This window comes from Eleutherodactylus coqui, chromosome 6 (assembly GCF_035609145.1).
Source record: "Eleutherodactylus coqui strain aEleCoq1 chromosome 6, aEleCoq1.hap1, whole genome shotgun sequence".
Taxonomy (NCBI): domain Eukaryota; kingdom Metazoa; phylum Chordata; class Amphibia; order Anura; family Eleutherodactylidae; genus Eleutherodactylus; species Eleutherodactylus coqui.
This window is the reverse complement of record NC_089842.1, coordinates 88,181,894-88,198,238: the sequence shown is the minus strand read 5'-3', so window position 1 is coordinate 88,198,238 and position 16,345 is coordinate 88,181,894. Positions and strand designations below refer to the sequence as shown.

The 16,345-nt window shown below is 48.7% G+C and overlaps 1 protein-coding gene and 1 long non-coding RNA gene across 5 annotated transcripts in view; one reads left to right on the top strand and one right to left on the bottom strand.

The window, feature by feature from the left end:
• LOC136632338 (uncharacterized) overlaps window positions 1–8,366 on the bottom strand; it is a 26,889-nt gene extending 18,523 nt beyond the window's left edge. The window contains exons 1-3 of one of the 2 annotated variants that reach the window (XR_010793152.1): window positions 8,105–8,366; window positions 2,170–2,242; window positions 1,635–1,722 (exon numbers count right to left, since the gene is read on the bottom strand). This is a non-coding gene — a long non-coding RNA (uncharacterized lncRNA). The remainder of the gene's footprint in view (window positions 1–1,634; window positions 1,723–2,169; window positions 2,243–8,104) is intronic. The other variant, XR_010793153.1, reaches the window with a different exon arrangement.
• Window positions 8,143–16,345, top strand: LOC136632337 (zinc finger protein 574-like). 3 transcript variants are annotated; one of them, XM_066607141.1, is made up of 2 exons: window positions 8,143–8,293; window positions 12,398–16,345. In XM_066607141.1, the coding sequence occupies exon 2, from the start codon at window positions 12,431–12,433 to the stop codon at window positions 15,203–15,205; it is 2,775 nt and encodes a 924-aa protein (XP_066463238.1). In that variant the 5' UTR covers window positions 8,143–8,293; window positions 12,398–12,430; the 3' UTR covers window positions 15,206–16,345. The 3 variants fall into 3 exon arrangements, with proteins under 3 accessions (XP_066463238.1, XP_066463240.1, XP_066463239.1); XM_066607143.1 differs by lacking the exon at window positions 8,143–8,293 and adding an exon at window positions 8,299–8,376; XM_066607142.1 differs by lacking the exon at window positions 8,143–8,293 and adding an exon at window positions 8,304–8,692.

Below are 16,345 nucleotides of genomic sequence, written 5' to 3'. Positions count from 1 at the left end.
TGGTCAGACAAAAATGTAAACAATGCCAGAATTGTGCTTTTTTTGGTCACCCCATCTTCAAGAAATAATGTAATAAAAAGTGATCAAAACGTCGTATGTTCTGCAAAATAGAACCAATAGAAATTACAGGATGTCATGTAAAAAATGAGTCCTCGCTATACTGTGTCAATGGAGAAATAAAACCGTTATGGCTGTCATGAGATGAAAGTAATCATTTACATCCCCCCCCCCCCCCCCCCCAAAAAAAAAATAATAATTTATATTTTAAAAGTAGTACAGCAAAAAATAAATAAATTCGGTATCGTAGTAATCGTACTGACCCATGGAATAAAGTTATCATGTCATTTTTGCTGCAGTGTGTACACCACAGAAACATGACACCCCACCCCCACCCAAAGATGGCAGAAATTTTTTCTTTCTCAGTTCATCGCACTTGGAGTTTTTTAAAAGTTTTTGGGAACATTGTATATTAACCCCTTAATGATGCTGCCTTTTTTGGGGGGGCGGGACGAGTTCTATTTTTTAATGATGCTATTTAATGTACCATATAATGTACTGAAAACATTTTAAAAAATTTTAAGTGGAGTAAAATGAAAAAAAAACAAAAAACATTCTGCCATCTTTCGGTGCGTCTTGTTTCTACGGCACACAAACTGCAACAAAAATATTATAACTTTATTCTATGGGTCAGTACAATTGCTACGATACCAAACTAATATAGTTTTTTTTTGTTTTTTTTTTTTTTTGCTGTACTACTTACATTTTTTTTCAAAGACATTTAATTTTTTAGAATTATTTTCTGCCGCCATCTTCTATGCGCAATAACTTTTATTTTTCCATCGACATAGTTGTAAGGGGGTTCATTTTTTGCGGGACGTCCTGTAGTTTGCGTTACTGCCATTTTGGAATATATATGACTTTTTGATCGCTTTTTATTGCATTTTTTGGGTGACCAAAAAAGTGCATTTCTGGAGTTCTTTATTTTTTCAGTGTTCACTGTGTGGGGTAAATAATGCATTATTTTCATAGATTGGACTTTTACGGACGCGGCAATACCAAATATGTAATTTTGTTTTAGGATTAAGATTCTTTTATTATAAATATGGCAAAAGGGGGACGATTGAACGTTTACAATTTTTTATTTTTTTTTATAAATTAGTAAAACTTTATTGATCTTGTTTTTACTTTTCTTTTTAGTCCGCAGAGGGGACCACAACTAGCGATGCCTTGATCACTCCTGCAGATGATGTTATAACATTACATCATACTGTGACCGGGCAGACAGTCTATCAAGCAAACCCACGGGGATGGCATGATAGGCAGACTGCTAAGACAGCCCTGGGGCCTGCCACAATACCCACACGGCTCCCTCGCGCGGGGCGGGGCGCAAGGGACTCCCGAAATTTAAATGCCAGCGGCATTTAAAGGGTTAATAGTGCCGATCAGCCACGCGGCTGATTGCAGCTATTGCCGCGGGTGTCAGCTGTAATAAACAGCCGGCGCCCGCGCTGTATGAAGAGAGATTTTTTAAAAGTCACAAGGGAAAAAACGAAAATGAAAAAAAAAAAAAAGGGGTTGCGTTCTTAAGAACTTCTGTTATATCTTGCATTTCCAGATACCAGTGTACCACACACCTTAGATATTCATGTGGGAAGGCCAAGAGGAACAGAATTTGCTTGGGTATGGTGCAGAGGATCCCAGGACCAAAGTTTGCTCAGAAATCTGAAGGATGATAATAACGAAAAAAACTTTAGTTGGGAGAGACCACAGGAGCGCAAGTTGTGGTTTCGCCTTCTTCCTCAAGGAACTGCGTAGATGCAGCAGTAACAGCTCTTAGCTTGACTGGTTTCCATTGCATCAGAGAGGTGGACAATGTTTCTCTCAACCAAAACGTTAGCGCTGAAGGGGAACAAAGTAAAAGAAGCCTCTTGGAAAACATGAACAAAGATAAAACTTATCCTGGAATAGGCTCAGTGTGCTGCAAAAACACCCAATCCCCAGCCTCTCCGATGGTATTTGATGCAGCGATGAGGTCCTGACACAGGGACATGGCGGGGTAGCTGTTAGGGTTGTTATGGTGGCACTACCAACTCCTCCCCTGAGGGACCCGTGTGACCCTTGGCCATGGCACTGACGGGCCTCTCAAGGCAACGCTGGGACAGCAGTTACCTGAATAAATGGTGTAGAGGACTTGAAGAATTCTGTCACGGGTGACGCCATCGTTTCTTACTCCGCGGGATGTCTGACAGGAAATAAGAAAGTCCACACATGGTTAACTTGATAAACTCAGTTGCTGGGAACGGTCAACAACTGGAACATAAGGATAGATAGCTTGATAAAGGCTCGCAACTCTCTGTGGGTAATTTTACACACCAGTGCAAGAAAGACAAGGACGGAGATCAGGAAGGAAACACAAGATGACACCGGGCCTACAGTCTAGTTATCTGTATGACTCTGCTCCTGGACACACACCCTCTGGAGGAGGACAAGAACACTCCACTGAACATTCACTCGTGGGAAGCTTCTAGACACTGCACGGCAAACTCACTCTCCTTCTCTTCTCCACATTCACTTTCTCTCTCTTTAGGATAAAGGTCCTGGGCATAGACTTCCAGGGTACTGCTCCTCTGCTTCCATTCTTCACCACATGAGGGTTGAAGGTACTCCCATGTGGCTGGCACTCACTCTCTGACCTTCTCAGACTGGTGAAGCAGATCGGAAGACCACATTTGCGCCTTGCAAACACATGTCAATCATGCTCACGTGACATCACAAATTGTTACATTTTCCAGACATTCACAGACATTAAACTCTTACATGCTGCAGCTATGCAATCCACATAACTAGTGACAAGACAATTTGCACAGAGCATCCACACTAAAGACATGACATTTACAGCAGTTATAGACAATTATGGAGGGGCCAGATATATTTACTTCGGGCCACTACACAACTATATACCAGCTGTAGCGCATTACCAGCTGGCTGCACAAAATAAGACCACACCTACTCATGGCAGCCAATGGCTCTGCTACATACTGGCAAAATTGTGCTGCCACTGAGGGTATGGTTTTGTCACGTGTGACCAGCCTCACAATCTTTTTCCATGCTTATGGCGCATTTAAACAAGTGTATGCGAGTTACGCTCCTGATGCTCGGATGCGACTCACATCGGACAGCACACAAGCATTTATCGATATGCTGTCCGAACGGAAGGGGCGGCAGGCATAACATGTCCTCCTCTCATCCATGACTTGGACATGAATAGGACACGACGCAGTTTTATTCACTTGGCACGTCCGCATGAAAAGGCTGAATAGCCTTATTGGCTATTATAATGGGTCTGTGTGCTGACAATGCAACACACCAACAACACAATGACGGGATATATGCCCATCTGATTATACCCTTGCAGTCATACCGGTATATATAGAGGGAGAGAGAGATGAATTCTTTATATATTTCTCAATTTTGATCACAATACAAAACAGGAGAGGGTCAAAAGAAATGGAGACTATTAAGGGAGTTTTCTTTTAAAGAAAAAGCAGCAAAAAAGAAAAAAAAGGGATATATATCCCAATAAAAAAGGGATTCTGTGATATTTTTGCAGCTTTTTTGGATCCTGAAGGATTTAATTCTGGTGAAAGATCCAGTCAGCCAATGAACAAGCGTTCTCTGATTGCCAGCAAATTCAAATGGGCCAAAAACTGAGCAAATCAATGCTCGATCATCGTCCCATGGAAAGCTATATTCACACAGGCTATAATTGCATTGGGTTTTTTGGATGTGCATTTCAATGAAAATCCACGTCAGAAATCTGCATGGTTGCTGTGGATTTCTAACTTAAATAAGCGCACATGGCAGGTTAGGTAAATCAGGAGAGGCAGATCTTGTGTACACACTGACTGCAGGTCTGAGAGCAGTGTTAGTGCAGGGAAGCTGACCCTGTGAAGACAGAGCCTCCCTCACAGTTAACAAACATTCTAGTTGCTAGAGAAGCTGAATGTCTAAGGACAAGCAGTGGATTGCAGGTGGTCTGTACTTCACTCTTGATTTTTAGTGGTAAAACAAAAGAATTTTAAATGAAGTTGGAGGAGTTGGATCTGCTTGTGCTTGTCGGACGATCATAGGATCCTCTCTACTAGTGGTCTATTAAAAATGCCCTGAGCCTGGTCACCTTGTGTGTGCTTCTCATGCATTCAGTAGTCCCAACACCTCCTAACAGTCTGGTCAGAACAGCCCAGCTGGCAGGCAATTCGTCGATATGACCATTCAGCTTCTCACATCCTAATAATGCCCCCCCTCTCAAATTCTGGTAATGGGGCGAAATCTCTTCTCTGTGCCGTAGAGGCATCTAGTGGTCAACAAGCTCCATACACAAGCGGAAGAAGAGGTCACTACACACAAGGAGCCTCCGAGAGCCTTTTTATAGGCCAAGGGGGAACCACTTTTAGGGCCTCAGGTGGCAAGACCGTTCATCTAATCACACCACAACTCTAATCATTTCTATATCTGCCTGAGATGGAACTGCATGCCGAGTTTTGCAGCAAAACGACAACTTTTTACAGGGGTGGGATTTTTTTTTATTTTTATTTTTTTACAAAGAGTGTACATTACAAGACTGATGAGATGCATACAGGCTATGAAATGCAGAAGTTATCTGAAAAGTTTAGCTACACTTTAAAGGGAACCATGCTTTAAGCTATATAAACTACGACCAGCTCTATAATAACGAGAGTCCACTTTTCCACACAATTATTTTTGTATGTCTGTGGATTAAAGCATAAGTGAGTTATCAAAGTTTATAATTTTGCATGCTAATGAAGTAGAGAGGTCGGGTGGGCATGCTGGACCATCTTTGCTACCATTTTGTTCTGCCCCTCAGCCCACCCCTCCTGCCTCTAGATGTGGATTACGCAGTAGGCGTCATCGACATAGCGCTCCCAAGTCTCACACGAGTACCGTGAGGTCATCAACCGGTGCACATCTTTCTTTTTGTGGGCAGATCATATGCACATGCGCCAGTTGACAACCTCGCGGCGCTCACACGAGACATGGGAGAGCTGTGTGGATGACACCCGCTATGTCATCCTCATCTAAAGAGGCAAGAGGGGCAGAGCCTTATTTACATGCAGTGCGGCAGAATTATGATCTTTGATAACCCGGGTAGGCTTTTATCAGCAGATAAAGATAATTGCGTGAAAGTGTGGAAGGGATGAAATCTACTGCAAATCTACCCAAAATCCATGACAAAATCTGCAACAAATCAGCGACGTCTGATATGCAGTCAAATCTCTAGTTTCACTGGTAATCCATCCGAAAGCAATCAGCTAAACTTGAAACCAATGAAACTAGAGGTAATTATTTCCATAGGAATCAACGTAAATCCATTTAATTTGTTCTATACATTCCAAAAAACACACCATGAATGGCTATGATTGGAGCAATCCATGAATGGCTGTGACGTCAGAAGCGAGGTCATGTGGGCCGACGGCAAAACTAGAAGCAAGCAACAAAAGAAGAGGCAAGATTCTATACTGAAGAATCGGCGAAACTGGAAACTGGCGAAAGTCGAAGGCGACGAAAGTAGAAGTATAACTGTATAGGTGGTTTCTTAGATGGAAAGTCTGATAAGTTCCAATCATAAAGGTCTAGAACGGCAATGTTTTTGTTTCCTATACTCTTATACGCAAAAGAAACAGACTGACAGATGAAGTTAGTAGTGCTTGCTTGGGCTTAGGCTGCATTCCCACGAACATATATCGGCTCGGTTTTCACACCGAGCCAATATACGCCGTCCTCATCTGCAGGGGGGGGGGGGAGGATGGAAGAGCCAGGAGCAGGAACTGAGCTCCCGCCTCCTCTCTGCCTCCTCTCCACCCCTCTGCACTATTTGCAATGGGGAGAGGCAGGACGGGGTGGGGCTAATTCGTGAAACTTAGCCCCGCCCCTGTTCCACCTCCTTTCATTGCAAATAGTGCAGAGGGGCGGAGAGAAAGCAGAGAGGGGGCGGGAGCTCAGTTCTTGCTCCTGGCTCTTCCATCCCCCCCCCCTGCAGATGAGGACGGCGTATATCGGATCGGCGTGAAAACTGAGCCGATATACGTTCGTGTGAATGCAGCCTTAGGCCGCCTGCACACGAGTGGAAATCCCGCCGCGGGATTTCCGCCGCTGAAAGTTTGCATAGGAGTGCATTAAAATACGCACTCCTATGCAGACGGCCGCGGTTTGGCCGTGCGAAATCTCGCTCGGCAAACAAACCGCGGCATGTCCTAATTTTCTGCGGGGCACGCACTCACCCGGCCGCCGGCTCCGGTCTGCGCATGCGCCGGCTGCGCGGCAGCCGGCACATGAAAGAGCCGGGGCCGTCAGGCGCGGGTGAGTACGCGCTCGTCCCTGCAGGCGCTCGGGTCGGATCGCGCGGCGAGAATTCTCGCTGCCGGATCCGACCCGCTCGTCTGCAGGCGGCCTTAAAGTGTACAAAATACCAACCTTCAATTGAGGATTTAGCCAATGAAATTCAGCAACAAAAAAGTCACTAATAGGCAGGTTAGTTAAAGAATTCCCCCTCCCCTCACTTATCTCAGTTCACGGCACCCCACACAAGTTAAATAATATCAAGAGAAACAAAAGAAACCGACTGACGGATGAACAAAGAAGTCACTAAGCAGGTAAGTTAAAATACTTAGTTTTTGGTTTATTCAATACAGTTATGTTACAAGTATACATTTTTGTTATTTAAACTATAAATATCACAAATATAGGCCGCCTGCAGACGAGCGGGTCGGATCCGGCAGCGAGAAATCTCGCCGCGCGATCCGACCCCAGAGCCTGCAGGGGCGAGCGCGTACTCACCCGCGCCTGGCGGCCCCGGCTCTTTGATGTGCCGGCTGCCGCGCAGCCGGCGCATGCGCAGACCGGAGCCGGCGGCCAGGTGAGTGCGTGCTCCGCACAAAATTAGAACATGCCGCGGTTTGTTTGCCGCGCGAGATTTCGCACGGCCAAACCGCGGCCGTCTGCATAGGAGTGCGTATTGTAATGCACTCCTATGCAGACTTTCAGCGGCGGAAATCTCGCGGGAAATCCCGCGGCGGGATTTCCGCTCGTCTGCAGGCGGCCTTTGGGTTTTTTTCTCAAAGTGACACACCACCCGAATTATGCTCGGTTTTTCGTCGAATTTTGACACACCAAGCCAAAAAGGTTGCCCATCACTTGCTTAGAGGGAGGGCACTGAATCTCCTGTCACAGTTACTGATGATGATCACACAGTTATAATAAAGGAGATCACAGGTCATCCTCCTGACTGAAGGTTTGTAACGTATTCAGATTAATATGGAAGGTAATGATAATTAAACTGTTCCCCCTGCAAGTAGAATGGTATAACCTTACCGCTGCCTGTCCACGGGTGTTGCCATATCCCGTGGCGAATCTCCGCCATGGGAGTCGCCCCCGGGTAGCAGGAGCCAGCTGATGGATCTGACAGACAGGCTCACCGCGGAGATTCGCAGCATGCTGCGATTAGCTGGATGCGAGCAGAGAATCATTATGATCCTCCGCTCGTGGACAGGGGGCTGCGCTTTTCCACATTCACTGTGTTTCCGGCAGCCGGATTATCGCCACGGGGAATGCAGTGAAAAATTGCCCGTGGACAGGGGCCCTTACTAATGCTGGGCTAAATGCATCATGGGATAGATGTGAAACAGAAATCAGACAGGGGACCGCACTGCATGGAAGTATCCGCAATACACAGAGGAGACCTCCAGAGTGTGACAGGCATGGAAAAATGTGTTTTTGCTGGAGTGGTCCTTTAAAAATGTGCATCCCACCTCTGCTTACACGGCGCTGGGGCGTCCATATAAATGTTCTGGGGCCACCAGGTCTCTATCTGCTTTTAATAATCTCCCTCTCTGATATATTCCCTATACAGCAGCACAACGAGCCCTTATGATGAAACCAGAATAAAGTGGCGTCAGGAGCTTCTAACACTGACAAGCTTCTGTGCCACTTACGACAGGAGGTCTCACTTTACAGCGTCCCACCTGATTACCTCAAAACTGATCCGTTCTGTAAAGTCAGCGGCTCGCCTTAAAAAAAAACAACTCACCGCAAAGCACTGTGGGATTGTTCAGCCTCGTCCTGACCGCTGGTCACGTCATTCTGCAAGACCCCTATTGCCGCTGTTATTGCGCCGCATCCCTATAGGACGACGAGTTGTAGCCAATGAGCGGAGGCGATGCTGGAAGGTTCCCGGAGAGACGGCTACTGAGGAGGAGGGGACGTCGGGACGCAGTGGGTAAGTGCCGGGCTAGCGGAAGGGCGGAGGCATGGCGGGAAGGGGTAGGGAGGTTATTCGGAGTCACTCCGGGCGGCTGAGAGGTTAGAGAACCGCCGCCCGCAGTATTTAGGACATGACTGTCACAGGGACCTCTACACAGCGGGGGAGAGAGGGGCGCTCGCCCATAGCAACCAATCAGAGTACAGCTTTTATTTACCCGAGGGCCGCTGATAGATGAGAGCTGCAATCTGATTGGTTGCACCCCTCTGTTCGTTGTACAGGCAGCTCTCTGGCCTCCTAGCAATGTGTCATAATGGAAGTACCAAGCTGCCCCCTGTGAGGGTTCAGTCAGGAGAGTCCTAGTCCGGGGCACAGGAGACTCTGTGGAGGCCAAGTGTGACATGGTGGCCCAGCCTGGTGCGTACAGAGTCATGTCATCTGGTGGGAGCAGCCAGTTGCTGGAGGGCCGTAAATCACTGTGACTCCACCAGCAGAATAGTGAGCGCTGCTCTGGAGTGTAATATAGGATCAGCACAGGATACCTTGTTTTAAAGGGGTTTTTGGATGTTTTTAAACATTGGTGGCAGTGGAGGGGGGGGGGGGGGCGCAGATATAGATACCTCCCTGCTGATGCTCTGCCCTCCCCCACCCCGTGTACCCAGCCAATAAGAGGCCGGAAAGGGACGTCCTCAGTGGTGTCCTGTAAATCGGCCTTGGAGCTTGTACATTAGAAGGCCAAGTGACGGGTTTACGGGGCATCACCCGTTAGATGACATGGCACCAAAGCAGCTTTCCAGCACCATGTTAATTTAATATCATTTTGAGCAAAACTATATAGAAAAAAAATTACTGAAAACCCCTTTAATGTGTCTAAACAGTGACTCCACCAGCAGAACAGTGAGCACAGCTCTGGAGTATAATACAGGATGTGACTCAGGATCAGTACAGGATACGTAATGTATGTACAGAGATTTCACCAGCAGAATCGTGAGTGCAGCTCTGGAGTATAATACAGCCTATAAAGGCCCTTTTCGACACAACGATTTTCGCTCAAAGCCATCTCATGTGCGATAATTGTTGTGTCTAAACCGGGCTTAACACGGATCCAGTACAGGATAAGTAATGTATACAGTGACTCCACCAGCAGAATAGTGAGTACAGCTCTGGAGTATAATACAGGATGTAACTCAGGATCAGTACAGGATAATTAATGTATGTACACAGTGACTCCACCAGCAGAATAATGGAGTGCAGCTCTGGAGTATAATACAGGATGTAAGTCAGGATTGCTACAGGATAAGTAGTGTATACAGTGACTGCCAGCAGAATAGTGAGTGCAGCTCTGGAGTATAATACACAGTGTAAAGCCCCATTTACATAGGCCGACTTTCGGGCAAACGACGCCTGACACTCGTCCCCGCATATACTCGCTCCCATGCTATTACACAGGAGTATCGCTGGCTCAGTCACAGAGCAGCCAGTGGGGGACTGGGGCGGCTGGAGGAGATCTCTTTTCTCGCTACCCCAACCCCCCACCCTCTCCATTAACTCTAACAGCGGACGTTCAGTACTGAAGGGCTGCTGTTTACACTAAACAATCGTCGTTCAGGATTATCAGCTATCGTTTATGCTGCATAAATTCCTGATCGTTCAGTGTAAACAGCAGCTGTTCAGTACTGACCAGCCGCTATGTTAAAGGGGTGGTCTCGCGAAACCAAGTGGGGGTATACACTTCCGTATGGCCATATTAATGCACTTTGTAATATACATCGTGCATTAAATATGAGCCATACAGAAGTTATTCACTTACCTGCTCCGTTGCTGGCGTCCTCGTCTCCATGGTTCCGTCTAAATTCGCTGGCAGCTTGCTTTTTTAGACGCGCATGCGCAGTCCGGTCTTCTCCTTTCAGCACGAGCCGCTTCAGTGTGCTCCCCCCTACAGCTCTTCTGCGCATGCGCAGATGAGCTGTCACTGCTCGGGAGCGCGCTGGAGCGGCCATTCTGTACCTTCCTCTGTTAGAGGAAGGTGCAGAAACTGGAGCTGCCGTCCGGAGAAGCCGCCCAGCTGTCCTGCCGTCCAGGTAAGTGATGGGCCGGGGGGGGCTGCCGCTGCGCCGGGGGGGGCTGTCGCTGTGATGCGCCGGGGGGGGGGCTGCCGCTGCGATGGGGGGTCTGTCGCTAGGCCGGGGGGGGCTGCCGCTGCGATGGGGGGTCTGTCGCTAGGCCGGGGGGGGGCTGTCGCTGCGATGGGGGGTCTGTCGCTAGGCCGGGGGGGGGGGCTGCCGCTGCGATGGGGGGGTCTGTCGCTAGGCCGGGGGGGCTGTCGCCGCGATGGGGGGGCTGCCGCTAGGCCGGGGGGGGCTGCCGCCGCGATGGGGGGGCTGCCGCTAGGCCGGGGGGGGCTGCTGCCGCTAGGCCGGGGGGGGGCTGCCGCTGCGAAGGGGGGGCTGCCGCTAGGCCGGGGGGGGCTGCCGCTGCGATGGGGGGGCTGCCGCTAGGCCGGGGGGGGCTGCTGCTGCGATGGGGGGGCTGTCGCTAGGCCGGGGGGGGGGCTGTCGCTAGGCCGGGGGGAACTAGCGCTGGGCCAGGGGGGTAAGTGATGGGTCGGGGGTGATGTTCACTGACAGGTGAAGGCCCCGGAGCCCAGCGCTGGGCTCCGGGGCCTTCACCTGGGCTGAGGGTCTAGCGCTGGGGAGCCGGGGGCTAGCGCCGGTTACCTGCTGCCTGGTGGTGGGTGACTGGTCGGCGGCTGCGGGGCGTCTGGTCGTCGGCGGCGGCTGCGGGGCGTCCGGTCGTCGGCGGCGGCTGCGGGGCGTCCGGTTGCCATGGAGACACAGCTGGCAGCGTCTCGGGAGCGCGCACGTCGGGCTGCAGCGAGCGACGGGGAAAGAGCCGGCGGCCATCTTGGGGAAACTTTTATAAGTTGCTGAAACGCTGGAACGGTAAGTACAAACCAGCTAGGAAAGTCATTTACAGGGGGGCTTAGTAATGTATGTTTAATTAGGGGGATTGGGCAAAAAAAAAAAAAATCACTGCTTCCTCGAGACATCTCCTTTAAGTGAATGGAGAGGGGAGAGAGAGGAGAGAAATCTGCAGCTGCCCCGCTGTGAAGCAACGATACTTGCTCCTATGTAACAGCACAGGAGCGAGTCGATGCAGGGACGGGTGTGGGGCATCGTTTACCCGACAGTCATCCCGTGTAAATGGGGCTTAACTCGGCATCAATAAGTGCGTTTACAAAGTGATTCCCCCTCATATGTAGATGAGCTTCCCTAGGGCGTGTTCACACAGCAGATCTGCACCAAAATCCACAATATCATTTGCAATGTTTGGTGCGGATTTTGATGCGGATCCGCAGCACGATTCACTCTTTCAATTAGGCCTCATGCACAGGGGCGGATTTGTGCTGCGGAATCCAGAGTAGGTGTTCACCTCCAGATTCCGCAGCAATAACCCTGCATAGCATGCTATGGAAAAACAATTCTTCGTGCGCACCAATTGCGGTTTCTGCTCACGAATTAAATATTGCAGCATGCCCCATTTTTCTGTGGTTCCCGCACAGACAGCTTCCGTTGACACTGCGGTCGGGCCGCGGATGCCGCAGGAAAAGCAGGAGTTAAAAAAAAAAAAAATCTGTATTGTTCATGTCGGATGGTGAGCCGTGCGGACCATCCGCAGTACAGAAAAGAAAGATGATGTTACCTACGCACGGACGCTGCTGCGGGCTCCCATGTGCGGAAACTGACCCGCCCATGTGCGGCCTTAAAGGGGTTAAGTTTTCCGTGGATCCGCCTCAAAATCCACACCAAATTTGCAACATGACAATGAACACGTATGGAAACTGCCTTGGTTTTGCATAAGAGTCACAGACATTAGATTTTGGTCTTGGGGGAACCAAGATACAGTAACACCTGTCCTTTTTGTTGCTTTCCCTGGAGGTTGATGACACTACTGGTGTCTGGCAGCCAGTCATCCATCCACTTACCTGAGAATACATGCAGATGTACAAAACACATCTGCATATGTGTAGCCATCTTTGGAGTCTGGTTGAGGACAAGGGGACGATACGATGACATAATATCCTATTCTGTTGTTCACTGGTGTCTCATTTTGTCCCTACAGCAACCATAAAGGAAGTTGGCACTACTTGCAGTCATGGCGGAGGGCGGCCAGGCTCCAGTCGTCTTTCAGCACCAGTACATGTGTTCAGAATGTGGCCTGCTATTCAACACTTTGGAAGATGTATTGCTTCATCAGCAGAACCATGTTGGAGGTGGGATCCAAGCGACATTGTCCCAAGATGTGTCCCTGCAGTTGGGAGAGCTGCAAGGCTTAGTACAAGAAAGCCAGTATCAGTGCTTGGAGTGCGGACAAGTCCTGTTATCCCCCGACGAGCTGCTTCATCATCAAGAGATGCACATGCGAGAATTTCCCCAGACTCCTGCTTCACCCTCATTAGCCAATGGCCAGATACATTATCAATGCTCTGACTGTAAAGAACTCTTCACTTCTCCAGAACTGTGGCTTGCTCACCGCCAGAAACATGAAAAGCAGGAACACCAACCTCAACAAAGTGTCGTTCTTCAGACCGGATCTGGCATTCAAGCCGTGCTCAGCCTGCAAAACGTCCTCTTAGATGAAAGAACTTTAAATGGTTGGGGAGTGGAAATGCCAGCTTTGGTAGCAACGGGTGAAGATGCTACAGAATCTGTGCCAAGACCGTGCCCCGCTGCATCCTCTGAAACCGTGCCACTACAGGCAGAGGTGATCCAACTCCCAGATATGCACCCATATGAGTGCTCAGAGTGCAGTCAGGTATTTCGCACGCCTGAGGAATTTCTTGACCACCAAGGTCGGCACTTCATAGAATCGGAGAAAGAAAGTTCAGTGTCTCCGCTATACGGAAGCAATGACAATGCAGCTCCTTCCCCGGGGATTCTGGAGAGATTGCGGAAAGATTGGATGATAGAAGAAAAGGAAGAGCTCACCAAGGACAGGTTTGGGGTAGTACAAAGGGTGTACCAGTGTCAAGAGTGTAAAAAGGAGTGTGCGACTACTGAGGAACTACGGCGGCATCGCAAAGAACACCAGAATGAAGAGTATCCGTGCCCGGACTGTGACCGCCTCTTCACTTCCGCCAGCAGGTTACAGTCTCACCGCCGTGTACACGTGGAAGGTACTTTGCAGTGTCCCAATTGCTATAAAGTCTTTAAAAAGGAGGCCTCGCTGGAGCAGCACATGCGAGTACATCGCGGTGAGGCTTTATACCTATGCGTGGACTGCGGTGTAGGGTTCGGCACGGAGATCACCTTGGTTTTGCATCGGAAAAGCCACACGGCTGATCCCTTACACCGTTGTCACTGTGGAAAAACATTTAGTAATATGACAAAATTCCTATACCACCGAAGGACCCATGCCGGTAAAAGTGGCACACGTATCCCTAGACCAGATAGGCCCTCCAATTTAGGCAAGGACATCCCTCTAGCTCTGGGCCATTTCTCCCAGATTTCCACAGTGCTGGCTCCAGTGATATTTCCTGCACCAGAAGTGTCTACCGCACCCGAGGTGTCTCTTGTGGACTTGCAGAGTAAACACGAGACTGTAGAGAACCCTGGATCCAAAGAAAACGGATTCACTACCCACGTTTCCACGGAAGAACCAAAGACTGCGCCAGAGCGTGAGACTGAAAACTTCAAGTGCCCTCAGTGCAGCAAAGAGTTTCTTACCCGGCTGAAAATGGTGCAGCACCGACGCGCCGTGCACATAACGGAGAGGAAGCACAAGTGCACTGTGTGCGGGAAACACTTTAAGAAACAAGTGCACTTGCGCAACCATATGCGCACTCACACCGGCGAACGCCCCTTTCAGTGTTCGGCTTGTGGCAAGGCCTTTGGAACCCACGCTAATCTGACACGGCATCATCTCACCCACACCGGAGAAAAGCCATACAGGTGTGATGTGTGCGGCCGTAGATTCACGCAGAATTCCAATTTGCAGCAGCATCGCGTCTTGCACACGGGTTCTAGGCCGTTCCCCTGTAATGTCTGTGGCCTAGAGTTTAATAGAGCTTCCAAGCTTACATTGCACCAGATCAAACACACAGGGGTCCTGCCTTACAAGTGTCCAGACTGTGACAAGTCATTCTTGCGGAAAAAGTTAATGCAGTTGCATCATCTTGAGCACCAGGGTAAAGCGCCCATCTACTGCAAGGAATGTGGGCTAGTGTTCGCAGATGAGTCGCTGCTCTCGGGGCACAGATGCCGGAGCAAAAGCTCAAGTCAGCATATATGTCCTACTTGTAATAAAGTACTGAACTCGGAATCTAGTTTAAACCTTCATCTTCTCCTACATACTGGTCAGCGGCCCTTTAAGTGCCTTGTATGCGGCAAATGCTTCACCAGCCAAAGAAGGGCGGCAAGACACCAGAAGTATCACTCCGGCGTCCGACCTCATAAGTGCACCTACTGTGGGAAAGCTTTTTCTGCTTCTTTCAGTTTACGGCTCCATCTTAGAATACACACGGGGGAGCGGCCTTTCCCATGCTTGGACTGTGGCAAAAAGTTTCGCCAGGCTGCCCATTTAAGGGAGCACCGCCGAATTCACACGGGGGAGAGGCCTTACCGCTGCCAGGACTGTGGTTTGTCTTTTGTCCAATCCTTGCATCTAACAGAGCACAGACATGTGCACACAGGAGAACGACCACACTTGTGTCCGGAGTGCGGCAAAAGGTTCAAGTCCCTGTCTAACTTACGGAGCCATAAAAGAACTCACAGCAACCTCGCTCAGCCACAGCAGACCATCATGTGCACAGAACTGGGGGAGACCATAGCCATCATTGAGAGCGTCGAGCCGCTCCCTTTAACTGAAACCATTGAAATCTATCAGGCCGCGCTGGAGGGTAACTTACAGGTGGAAGATGTCACCATATAAAGTGTATATAGCGACTATTTTTTTTTTTGTTTTTTTTCCTGTTTTGTTAATATGATAGAAGGTATTTATTCTTAATATAAAAGGCCTAGATTTATAACTGGTTGTCCCTTCTTTCCTTTGGCCATAGAATTGGAAGAGCTCTGCCATGTATGCAGCATACACGTGCGCACTACAGGTATGGCCTGTACTTCACATTGCAGCTCTGCCATACTTCCTTGATTGCAGATGGACTGCAATACCAGACACAACCTATGTACAAGAATGGCACTGTTTATCAAATCTCGTACAACTGGCATGCATACTCTTAAGTAAATCGTCTAAATTAGCAGTGTTGGATGTGCACATCTGTAGGGGGGTGGACTATTGGCAAAGTATGATTGCAGCCATACTGGTTTCAAGCAACTCAGAACTAATTTACAAGTAAAGATCAGTGCATTTACAGAGATCCAGGAATGAGGCACTGTCTTTTTTTCCTCTATGTATAGCCATATATGTACTACAAGCAGCAGTTATTAACCATATCTACTCTGCTGGGAAATGGCCTAATATGTACATATCTGGCAAAGAAGTTAAGGTTTAAATGTGGTTATGCATGGTTGCAAAGACATGGCTGCTTACTTTGAGAAACAACGATACACCTGTCCGTGGGTTGTCTGGTATTGGAGGTGAGCTCAATTGAATGGAACTACAATAACGTACAAGCTGTGGGCTGGTTTTGAAAGGAAGCAGCCATGTTTTTCTATTCCTGAGCAATCCTTTTAAAGGGTTTTTGTTCCACTTTTAGCTATTTTGCCATAGGACACAGCTCTGTACATAGCACAGTGGCCTGGGTTGGTACTGCAGGTTGAGTCCCATTCACTTCAGTAGGACTGACTGCAGTACCAACCCAGGCCACACTGCAATGTACAGTGCTGTCAGCAATACAGCTAGAAGTGGGACACCCCCTTTAATTAACAATATTGCATTAAGTAGTCTGCATTTGTTTACATGTCATTTTCAGGTATCCTAGTGGAGGATATATGTAAAAATATTTTACCTCCCTGCAGCAGTGGGTATGTGAACCCAGTTTCAGAAAGGCTTGTTAGTTTTATGATTCTATAACTTTACACATCAGTTTATATATAAAATGAATCTACATAA

Coding starts and splice junctions, on each gene's coding strand:
- LOC136632337 (XM_066607141.1), top strand. CDS start 12,431: ATGGCGGAGGGCGGCCAGGCTCCAGTCGTCTTTCAGCACCAGTACATG.